This window comes from Sinocyclocheilus grahami, unplaced genomic scaffold (genome assembly GCF_001515645.1).
Source record: "Sinocyclocheilus grahami isolate Dianchi unplaced genomic scaffold, SAMN03320097.WGS_v1.1 scaffold434.1, whole genome shotgun sequence".
Lineage (NCBI taxonomy): Eukaryota > Metazoa > Chordata > Actinopteri > Cypriniformes > Cyprinidae > Sinocyclocheilus > Sinocyclocheilus grahami.
In genome coordinates, this window is record NW_015505613.1 from 762974 (window position 1) to 775601 (window position 12628).

Here is a 12628-nt window from a genome sequence, read left to right on the forward strand (position 1 = left end):
ATATATATATATATATATATATATATATGTATATATATATTAAATACAGATTTTTTAAATCCAAATACAAAAACGAAAATACCGAGATATATACCGTATATCGCAAATCTGCCAAAAAATACCAAGATATGAATTTTTGCACATATCGCCCAGCCCTAATCTGTAGCACTTTATTTAATTCCCTGAAGTCCATTTCTAATGTTAGTCATAGTCTCTGGCACCAGTGCAGTTTTACATGACGATTTACAACCTCTCTCCAACCTTTAGTATTAAAGTGCCCATATTATGCAATTTCGAATGTTGCCTTTCATGCAATGTGTAATGTAGCTTTACACAACAATCTGCAAAGTTGTAAACCCGAAAGTGCACAGTAAATAAAGTTATTGTCACCCTAAAATAAATAATTGACTCTGAACAGCCTAAACGAGTCATCAGTATTCAAATCCCACTTTTGTGACGGCTACATGTCACGGGGTAACATATTTGCATAATGCATGTTCTACTTTCTATGTTCTTCTATGTTCTACAAACCCGATTCCAAAAAAGTTGGGACACTGTACAAATTGTGAGTAAAAAAGAAATGGAATAATTTACAAATCTCATAAACTTATATTTTATTCACAATAGAATATAGATAACATATCAAATGTTGAAAGTGAGACATTTTGAAATGTCTTGCCAAATATTGGCTCATTTTGGATTTCTTGAGAGCTACACATTCCAAAAAAGTTGGGGCAGGTAGCAATAAGAGGCCGGAAAAGTTAAATGTACATATAAGGAACAGCTGGAGGACCAATTTGCAACTTATTAGGTCAATTGGCAGCATGATTGGGTATAAAAAGAGCCTCTCAGAGTGGCAGTGTCTCTCAGAAGTCAAGATGGGCAGAGGATCACCAATTCCCCCAATGCTGCGGCGAAAAATAGCTGGGTGCAAACAGCTTAAACCCCGCCCTCAAACACAGTAGCTTGTTCATGTGGTTATTGGTTAACATCATGTTGAGAAGACACTCTGTCCTATGCTGTGAAAGTAAATTCATTTTATTTTCACTTCCTGAAAGATCAGTGGTTATAATTTATTTTTTCCATTGTACCACAGCAGTACAACGGAAAAGTATTTTTTCTAATCTCCAGGATTCACAAAACGCTTGCTTTTGAAAGATGGCCCTGTACCCAGTTTATTATTATCAGCTGGCTCCACTGAATCACAACCTAAGTATATGTGCTGTAGGCAGCAGACCGATCACAACAAACTGGGCCATCTGACCAATCAGAACAGAGTAGGATCACAGAAATTACGGGTTTAGAGAGACTGAATCTTAGGACTGCTTCAAACGAATCATTTGAGAATTGTTGGAAAATTAGGTGATATTTAATGCATATTTTGAGAAAACAAAAGCGTTTTTTGACCTTGCATGCATGTGAACTTATTGTAGGAGACTCCCAAAACAATATTAGGAACCTTAAAAATGGCATAATAGGGGCACTTTAGTTTAAATAGCCTGTTACTGCTACTGTACCTTTAAGAGTTCATTATGTAAAGGACCTCTATTTTCATAATCAGGTTTCTTAACTATCCTCACCCCAGTTAAACTATTTACTCAGTGATGAACAGATCATGGAGGATCTAAGAACATTAAACAAGGTATGGTTAGGTCTCAGTAAAATTGTAATTTTTATTTTTATGAATCCCCATAAAAGTCTAGCTAAGTACAAATTTCACTGCCTCACAGACACCATATCATAGTATGTTTTTGCCTAATTTTCAATGTCTCATTCTACAGCAATATTATCGTTAATCAAATTGTAATACACTTGCATATTCGTTTGCAGGCTATGAGATGAGAAAAAGTGTGATAGAAAAAGTTTCATCAAAATTTCCATTTCATCAAAACGTAATGAAAGTCTTTGACTCACATCTTGGCTTTGAAGAAAGGATCTTTATTATTATATTTTTTTCCCTAAAAGCTCTCTATTAGGTAAAAAAGTAAGGTCCCCTGTTTTATTACTCGGTGATATCTGAATTTTCTCATGTATTACTTGGTGATAAGAAGAAATTGGAAGAAAAAAGTGTTTAAAAGGGGGGGAGGAAATACTTAAATAAAAAATAGGAAATAGAATAGTAAATAGGTTTTTGACTCTGACATACTATTGGATTTACTGCCGATTAGTGGTTGACCAAGTTGTTTGTCCATGTCTGTCGTTTTTAAAACTGAGATTGCTGAAGAAAATCAAAACAACCTTCTTTTTTTGCTTCATTTCCTTTATAGCTTAAATCTCCGAAAAGACCAGGTATGGACGTTTTGTCTTTTAGAGGTGATTCCCCATATATTTTGCCAGAAATTTCCTATCAGTTTATTTTAGCCACAAAGGCTTTAAAATAAATTTGAAATTAATTGAATATGAATGTGTGATGTTTTTCAGCGTCCCCGTCTTCTCCAGAACACCTCCCATCGACTCCAGTGGACACCCCATGCCAGCGTTATGAGGCACGGATAGAGGAGGGGAAACTCTACTATGATAAGAGATGGTAAGGTACTCTGTGTTCTACTGGACTTTTCAAACATTATTAACCCCGGGTGAATGTAATTCTGAGTTATCATGCTTCACACAGTTCAGACTTCATTACACTATTCTGGTTTTAAGATTTCACACTGTATATTTCTTAACTCTGACATAACATGCGGTTTTGCATATTTATAAGGTCAGTGACTAAATAATGTTGGTTTAAACAGATGGTAACCCAGGGTAAAACACAGTGTGAAAAGCCTTATGAAGACTGTCTGATTTACATTGTGGAAATGAATGGTGTACTTACTGCTTCTACCAGTTGACCCTCTGATTCTTGCAAGACCCCAAAAGCCTCCAAAAAATCTTACAGTCACTCTGTGGTATTTATACTGACCACAAGATGGAGCATTCAGTCTTCTGATTTTCAATTCTATCATATTATAGTTTACATAAAGGACAAAGTCACTTCACAGAGTTGGACTGAACTGAGACAAGACAGACTTAGACTATCTATCTATCTATCTATCTATCTATCTATCTATCTATCTATCTATCTATCTATCTATCTATCTGTCTATCTGTCTGTCTGTCTGTCTGTCTGTCTGTCTCTATCCATCTATCTATCTATCTATCGTTCTATCGTTCTATCTATCTTTCTGTCTATCATTCTTTGTATTCTTTTTATCATTCTATCTGCCTGTAATAATCATAAAGGCTTATTTGTATGCATAATTTGTATCTTAAAATGTTTACAATTTTTCATAATGACTGCGGCATTAAAGTAACATGGCATGTAGAAGAGGTTATTTAAAGAATATTTGAAGCTTATTGCTTTCAGATTTGTATTGTATTTGGGCTGTAAGAAGATGCTATCTTTAATATCTCAGTTATTACTTTAAGCTGTTATTTCATTAGTTATGTGTACGTAAGGTTGTGTATGTGACGTATTTGCAAGAGGTAGTTTCCTGCAACATCTGTGCCAGGATTCAGGTCATGCAATGCTGACATGGTATTTACCGTCATCTGTGTCGTGATATTTAATAATGTAAACATCATGGGCATGATGATCCACATATTCTGACATGCAATACTCTGTACAAACTATCTAAATATTTATTTCATTAACAGATGGTAACCCAGGGTAAAACACAGTGTGAAAAGCCTTATGAAGACTGTCTGATTTACATTGTGGAAATGAATGGTGTACTTACTGCTTCTACCAGTTGACCCTCTGATTCTTGCAAGACCCCAAAAGCCTCCAAAAAATCTTACAGTCACTCTGTGGTATTTATACTGACCACAAGATGGAGCATTCAGTCTTCTGATTTTCAATTCTATCATATTATAGTTTACATAAAGGACAAAGTCACTTCACAGAGTTGGACTGAACTGAGACAAGACAGACTTAGACTATCTATCTATCTATCTATCTATCTATCTATCTATCTATCTATCTATCTATCTATCTATCTATCTATCTATCTATCTATCTATCTGTCTATCTGTCTGTCTGTCTGTCTGTCTGTCTGTCTCTATCCATCTATCTATCTATCTATTGTTCTATCGTTCGATCTATCTTTCTGTCTATCATTCTTTGTATTCTTTTTATCATTCTATCTGCCTGTAATAATCATAAAGGCTTATTTGTATGCATAATTTGTATCTTAAAATGTTTACAATTTTTCATAATGACTGCGGCATTAAAGTAACATGGCATGTAGAAGAGGTTATTTAAAGAATATTTGAAGCTTATTGCTTTCAGATTTGTATTGTATTTGGGCTGTAAGAAGATGCTATCTTTAATATCTCAGTTATTACTTTAAGCTGTTATTTCATTAGTTATGTGTACGTAAGGTTGTGTATGTGACGTATTTGCAAGAGGTAGTTTCCTGCAACATCTGTGCCAGGATTCAGGTCATGCAATGCTGACATGGTATTTACCGTCATCTGTGTCGTGATATTTAATAATGTAAACATCATGGGCATGATGATCCACATATTCTGACATGCAATACTCTGTACAAACTATCTAAATATTTATTTCATTGTTTGTGTGATCAAAGTGCACAGGAAGCTTGTGGTTTAGGATGAGGTCTGAAGATTACTTTGTCTTGTGCATTTGTGACATTAAACGTCATGAATGCCTCTGGATTTTTATGAGTGTGTCAACACGCATTCATCCAGTCGTGCCCTTTAGACAGTGGGCTGCCATAGCTATCAGCAATGCAATCCAACCGGAATATTTGTGTGCAGATGAGGAGAGAGTGAGCGGAGGAGGAAACGTGGTCTAGGGTGATACCGCAGACATTAAATATATAATGTCGCATGTATATTAAATGCAGTTTTATTCTGCTTTTTTAATGATGAGTGGAGAGGTTTAGTTATGCTTCTATCTGAACTTTTCCAGAGGATGTTTATGTGAGAAGGTTGAAGCCACAGGCTACTATTACTCTCTCTCTCTCTCTGCGCTGTGTTTTAAGAGATGACAAGCTCTCCCTCTCTAATTAGTGGCGTTTGCTAAAGCAACCGTCACTGTTACTATTGCTTTTGTGCCACAGCTAAATAAGTCATACTTTACTTGACTTGTAAAAGTGAGCTTGCAGTCTGCATTCAATGTTATGTAACAAAAATAATAAAATGTATTAAGTTGTCCTCCTCAGCGGGTTGCATGCCAGAAACAAACATGCAGTATGAACGGTCTGATTCACAAACAAGTGACTCTTGAGAAGCAGTTCTTTCCTCGCTGCTGAATCTATGCCATAGCTGCATAATTTTCACAGTGAAAGATAGTAAAAGAAATTGCGTTTTACCTGAGTTGTGAATGTAAGTTTGCGTTCTGTATTGAAGTAGTCTAGTGTAGTGTAATGCAGTAAAATGGAGAAATAATGCTGAAAAACCTCTTTCTATTGAGATCACGGGCTGCAAGCACACATAAACTCAGCAAAAAAAAGATATGTCCCCTTTTCAGGATGCTGTATTTTAAAGGTAATTTTCTGAAATCCAAATAAGCTGTACATGTATTTATTGCAAAAGGTTTAAACAATGTTATTCATGCTTGTTCAATAAACCATAAACAATTATTTCACATGCACATGTGGAACAGTCCTTAAGGCACTTGAGGTTTACAGGCAGTAGACAATTTAGGAACTTACACAAGTAAATTAGGAAAGTAAAGAGACCTTTCTACTGACTCTGAATAACCAGAATGCCCGGGGTTCCTGATCACCTGCATGAACATGCCATAGTCCTGCTACAAGGAGGCATGAGGACTGCAAATGTGGCCAGAGCAATAAACTGCACTGTCTGTAATGTAAGAGGCCTAAGACAGTGCTACAGGGTGACAGGAAGGACAGCTGATCGTCCTTGCATTGACAAACCACGTGTCTGCCCAGAACTGTCTGAGAACTGCCTTTGTGGAATAGTGGGGAAGCCTCTGATGGCTACACAAGATACTCACTGCAACTTTTGATACACAGGGACTCATTATTCAATTTTTGTTTGTTAAATGCCTGTTTAAAATGTTTAGTTTGTCTCAGTTGAACATTTTATGTTAATAGAAATATTTAAACATGTTAAGAAATCTGCCAGAAATAAAAGCAATTGCATGTGAGAGGGCATTTCTTTTTATGCTGAGTTTACAACGTGACCAGTCTAATATGATTCCCGAAAAAATGACTCTTGAAGGCTGGAGGTATGTGTACACGCAGTAATATTTGTCAGTCAGGATGAATCCAGTGTGATTTCAGATTCTAAATGTTCTGTTTATAGGAACCCTAAACAGTGTAGTCTGATACACATAGTTGTTTACCTGCACTTCATTTAACATGTATTTCTGATACATTTCTGAAGACTTCAGCACATGCGCAGTGCTCAGTCACTTCAATAAGCCTATAATGTCAGCGCGAGCAAAAGAAAGCTAGCATGTAGGTCAGAAGAGCTTTTTTGACATCAGAAAAGTTGTAAATCAAAAACATATGTGTGAAACGATTCTTTTTAGTAAATCAAAAATATGCAGCGTGATCAGTGTAACCTGGTTTCCAAAACAAATGACTAGTATGAATCGGTTATTTTGGTGAATAGGTCGAGAAGACGAGTTGCTAGTCTAAATCAGTCTGAAACACTGCCCTATATAATTTACATAATTTGTAGAGAACGAATTTCATTTTCGTTTTTATGTACATTATAACTAAAACACACATAAATCAGAATTGAATTCAATATTAATTTAATTAAATAGTATTAAAAATGACTTGTGTGGACAGATCCATGCTGGAACTTTATTGCTGGTTGAAGGTGGTATAATTTACCAAATGATAACCATAAAAATGTAACTTGGTTACAGAATATCTATGTAACTGCCTTGTGTGGAAAAATAAGTACACTTCTACATTTAGGAGCTGGTATTTCTCCCTTTAGCAGAAAAAATTTTATTTTAGGAATTTTTAATTGCATATCAGTCTCTTATATCGATAAGAGAATTCTTGCATGTGTGAATTTCATTTTCGTTTTTATGTACATTATAACTAAAACACACATAAATCAGAATTGAATTCAATATTAATTTAATTAAATAGTATTAAAAATTACTTGTGTGGACAGATCCATGCTGGAACTTTATTGCTGGTTGAAGGTGGTATAATTTACCAAATGATAACCATAAAAATGTAACTTGGTTACAGAATATCTATGTAACTGCCTTGTGTGGAAAAATAAGTACACTTCTACATTTAGGAGCTGGTATTTCTCCCTTTAGCAGAAAAATGTTTATTTTAGGAATTTTTAATTGCATATCAGTCTCTTATATCGATAAGAGAATTCTTGCATGTGAAATTTCATGAGGGTGAGAAAAATATGGCAGAATGGTCATTTTTGGGAAATCCTTAAAGCCTAAATATTGCTTTTTCAGTGGCGATATGTTAGGAGATAAGCTCACATACAGTGCCTGACTGAGAACATGCCCCTAAAGGGAATTTTCTGTAATGGTCTCTCAGTCTAGTGGATCTTAAATGACTAATGCTGTTATTGTTTCAGGTACCATAAAAGTCAAGCAGTCTATCTGGAGTCCAAGGAGAACACCAAGATCAGCTGTGTCATCAGCTCTGTGGGGACCAATGAGGTTTGTGTCTGATTCTCTCTTCTGATTGGTGCTAAACAAATGACTGTGCTCTTCAAACTAATGACCTGCTCGGAGGGGAATAAACAGCAGGTTATTGAGATCAGCCCAAGTGCATCAGCTTTGGAGGGCCAGAAGAGGAAAATTCTCATTTAGTCGCTCTCATTTATTGTAATCTGCATCCATATCAAAGTGTACGAGGATGTCTTTCCAATAGCTTTTGTCTCATTTGCATCCTTTTAATGCCAGCATCAATAACTCACTGCATAGATCTGGACTTTTACTTGCTGAGCCAGTGGCTTTGGAGTACAAATCACTGTTTGGAATTAATTTGGATGCTGGAAGAAGTTGGTACAGGATAAATACTGAAGTGCTTTGTCTTGGATTTCGATTCTCTTGCAGATCTGGGTGAGAAAGACAAGTGACAGTACGAAGATGAGGATCTATTTAGGGCAGCTGCAACGAGGGGCCTTCATCATTAGACGCCGGTCAGCAGCATAGATGTCACTCTTCCTCATCTTCTTCTCTTTCCTGTGCGTGCGTGAGTGTGAGTGTGTGTGCGTGCGTGTATGTGTGTGTTTTTAAACAAACATTTTAAAGCTCTTCCTATTTTACCAAGTCATCGACTACATGTTGAAGCATGATATTTCTTCCTGTCTCTCATCTTATTTTTCTGTCACTCTCTCTCGTATGATATAGATATTACCAAAGTATATCATGAAATGTCCTAACATTACATTTTCTTTCTCTGTGAACTTTGCATTGTACATGTAATGCAGTCACAACGTCTGAGGTAATGTTTAACGCTTTACTGTTTGATTTCAAAGAGCTCTCTATGAATACAATACACTTTGGCATTATATTGTATTACCAGTAAGGCATTTTCAATTGTTATTTTGTTTTTTTGGGATATGTAATGCCATAATCTATTCTCTCCATGCATTTGAAAGTGTACAGGGTTTCAAATTACTTTGCAAGTTTTAATTTAGTACTCAGTCGAATATTAAATAAATTTGGCTCATACAGTACAAAACAACATTTATTTCTTCAGAATTGTTATTTTCTCCCCTTTAACAGTGCTGTAAGTAGACCTTGTTTTTAATGCCCTTATGCTTGCATGTATAATGAGAAGCATTAATTTGCATTTATGTTCCTGGCAGAATAATTTTTTTTATATAACAAACAACTACATTTCAGCAGGTTGCTAAGATGTTTATAGTGCCTAGATATACCAACTTCTCAAGATTTGTATTGTTTTGGGAATACGTACTGTTACATTTTTATTGTAACATTGATTAAAGGAATAGTTCACCCAAAAATGAAAATTCCAACATTAAGATACTTTTAACCTCAAATGAGTCCTCTATCTATAATATTGCTTTCTGCAGTGAACAATTTGTCTCATCTGAATCAGGAGAGATATCTGCACCATTTAGCAAAAACAATCCAAACAGTTGGGGGATGGACTTCTTTTTCACTGGAGGAAGCCTTATTTTGGATTATGGACTTGTATTTTAGCTGGAAGTGACAGTTTAAAGTTAAAACACTTTTAAATGGGGGTTGTTTCTTACAAACCCATTCACTGCAGAGGATCTACTGGTGAGCAAGTGATGTAATTCTAAATTTCTCATATGTGTTATGCTGAAGAAACAAACTCCTTTACATCTTGGATGGCCTGAGGGTGAATACAATTTCAGCAAATTTGCATTTTTGGGTGAACTATTCCTTTATTGCATGGGAGGCCATTTCTCATTTGCGTATAGCTGCAATTGTTTAAACATTGCATTTCCAACTGTTGCTTCAAATTGCCAAGTTTTCATGAATATTAATGACTTGTTTGCTTTCATACAGATGATCTTAGCAGAAGCTTTATTACCAAGGCAAGTTACAGGAAGATGCTACAATTACAACATGTTTACTACAATTACTACTGATTACTACAATTACAACAGGTAGCTACGATGCTTCACTTAGATATGAAGATTTTGAGCAAATGCATAAAAAATGGGTAAATGAAAACTTGGAAACCTTTTTGTGAAATCACTGTTGTTGTCCTTGTAATTTTCAGTCTTTTAGCCTCCCGGACCCACTGTCTGTTTGAGACGACACCTTATTTTGGATGTCCTGTCATTTTCCTGACAAAATTATTTTAATTTCCTCTATAAATGACAAGCAATTCTCCAGTACAAAACTCAATTCCTTCCCTTTTTTGCATACTGAAAGACTACATTTCTTGTTCATCTTTTCTGCCATTATGTCCATTTTAATGTATTTTTTTCTTTTTCAGGAAATAGTCCTTATTGTCAAATCGATTCGTGTTTTCAGAGTTGTATAAAACATCTTGCATTATTACCTCTCTTTCCTGACAGAAACGCTTGACATCTTGTTGCTCGTGGTTAAATTGTACTTGATTAACAGCACTCGAGTAAATTATTATCACCTTTGTTGTTATAACATGCAAATCAGCAGCAACATGGTGTATGTGGTAGTTCTTGATCTAATTTATTACATACTATGAACTGAAATCCCGTTCAGTTTCTCCATAGGAATTTTCTCCATGATTTTTAAACTCTACAGGCCTTTAAAGACAGACCTACTGTGAGCTACAATATTATTAATCAATGGTATAGGCTTTTGTTGAAGCCATCTGCATTATTTACTTATTTAACAGTGAAATTTCTGGTAAAAAGCTACATTACCCATGATTCTGCAAAGTAATCTCCACCAATCAGAGAAGTGAAGCAAATTGGACCAAAAGAACTCTTTAGCGCCTTCTCACTCCCACTGCAATAACATAAGAGTCCGTCTCCATATGCCTTGAAACGACTTAAATACTTCTTAAATACTACTTAAATGCTTATTGGGACTGCAGTTAGTTAGTTTTTTTTTTTTTTCAAAATACTTTTTTGCTTCAAATCAAAGTTGTGATTCACTTTGTAGCTGGTTGGCTTGTTCATGGCTCTTCAGCAAAGACTTAAAAAAAAAATCCCTACGGGGAAAATTAATGGAAAAAAATATACTTCTAAAATCAAGGCTGCTGAAAAAAATGTCCAGGCACTGTTGTGCTCTATTTTATATATGTTACATTTAAGAATGAGTCACATAAACACAGACGCAAGCACTTGGGCAAAGCTCGGTCTGGTTAAACATACTTAACTTGCCTCTGACATTAAAAACAATATGTTATTATGCAAGCAAGTCTGTTTGCTTTTTTAAAACACTCCAAGACGTCTTTTCCACACTGTGACAGTCTAACAGCAAAAGTAGCAAATTTCATGTGAAATGTGAAACTGCACTGTTAAAAATATCACATGGATTGCTTATCATTTTTACCCTCATATATTACATTTTCATGAGAAAAAAATACTGTGAACATACTATCTAAACTCCTTTTTGAAAAACATGTTACTCATTATTGAATGGCCTCTGTGAAAATGCAATCCACAAAAACTCATTTTGTCTTTTTTGCATTTAAATAGACAGTTCCTCCAGGGCCAATCAGCATTAAATACATCACCCGTCAAATCGATGATGCCTAATTACTGGAATCAATATTAGTAAGGGTCAGCAAGGGTTGTATTAGATAAAAATACATTGTAATGACCAAGTGAATGTTTGCTATAAATACTCGCCATTTATTCCCTAGAAATAGTCTTTAACCTATTATTATTTGGTCTTGGGAAAAGGATTTCATTTAGGTTTTTTGCTCTGAACAGTTAGTGTGCCTTATTAGTGCGAGCAGTGCTAGTCTATAAATCACTGCAGTGGCTTTAACACAAGGGTTCCCTGGACACCAGCTCTGCTTCAGCTTCTCAGTTTCAATCCTTTCTGAATCGGTTTTCACGCTGTCCTGTGTACCAGATGCCCAGCCATTCCCTGTTCCACTGCGAATCTGTTGCCGCCCATGGGACGTCTGGCTGGTTGAAGTTTGGCCCCTGGGCCGCTCTGGTTTGTTAAGGGGAATATGGGTTTGATATGTGCTCCAGGTCGCTCTGCATGTTTGTATTTCCTCCTGCTTTATCTGTGAAAGGCATACCTGGTTGAAGTTGTAGAAGGAAGTAGTACGTTTTGAAGTTTCTACTTCACTCGCATGAGTGCCATCTGAAGGTTCATGTTTCTGTTTAATCGGATAGTTCACCCAAAACCTTCAATTCTGGCATCTCATGTTGCCTGAAACTTTTTATTTTCTTTCTTCTAGTCTTTTCCATGCAAACAAGCACCAATATATTATATAATTAGTCTTATTGAAGCCATATTTTTTGTGAGGAACAGAACCTGAAGTTGTGTGTGTGTAAATTTAGTACATCACTTCCTCACCAATGGATCCTCTACAGTGAATGGGTGCCGTCCATTGATCTAAGATGTTTGTAACTTCAAACCATTGCTTCTAAGATGTGAGTCCTCTATCCATAATATTCCTTTCTCCAGGGGGAAAAGTCATTTGGTCTCAATCAGGAGAGAAATATGCACAGATCAAGCACTGTTTACAAGTGAAAACTGTCCAGAACAGTTCTAAACAAATATGTCGGTGGATTTTGATGCGAGAGGACAACAGTCGATTGACTTTTTTCAATGTGTTATTATGGATTATGGACTGGTATTATGACCAGTTTAAAGTTTGAACACCTTAATGATGAATTTGTTTCTTACAAACACAGCTTTTCGATTCACAAGATGTAAATTGATGGATTGGAGTCATGTGGATTACTTGTGGATTATTGTGATGTTTTTATCAGCTGTTTGGACTATCATTCTGACGGCACCCATTCACTGCAGAGGATTCATGTGTGAGGAAGTGATGTAATGCTAAATTTCTCCAAATCTGTTCCGATGAACAAAACAAACTCATCTACATCTTGGATGGCTTGAGAGTGAGTACATGTTCTTATTCAAGTGATCAGTTCCTTTTAACTAGCTTGATTTTGTTATTTAAAATTGCTGTATGCAATTTTCTTCTGCCTGGTCTTTCATCCACCACTTCAGATGTTCCACTCCGCACATGGCATA

The 12628-nt window shown here is 35.8% G+C and overlaps 1 protein-coding gene across 2 annotated transcripts in view; it reads left to right on the plus strand.

The window, feature by feature from the left end:
• suds3 (SDS3 homolog, SIN3A corepressor complex component) overlaps positions 1-8598 on the plus strand; it is a 19448-nt gene extending 10850 nt beyond the window's left edge. The window contains exons 8-12 of one of the 2 annotated variants that reach the window (XM_016233551.1): positions 1581-1642; positions 2268-2313; positions 2422-2527; positions 7540-7624; positions 8024-8598. In XM_016233551.1, coding sequence (XP_016089037.1) covers positions 1581-1642; positions 2268-2313; positions 2422-2527; positions 7540-7624; positions 8024-8122 — 398 coding nt within the window. In that variant the 3' untranslated portion in view covers positions 8123-8598. The remainder of the gene's footprint in view (positions 1-1580; positions 1643-2267; positions 2314-2421; positions 2528-7539; positions 7625-8023) is intronic. The other variant, XM_016233552.1, reaches the window with a different exon arrangement.
• Positions 8599-12628: the final 4030 nt, after the last annotated feature.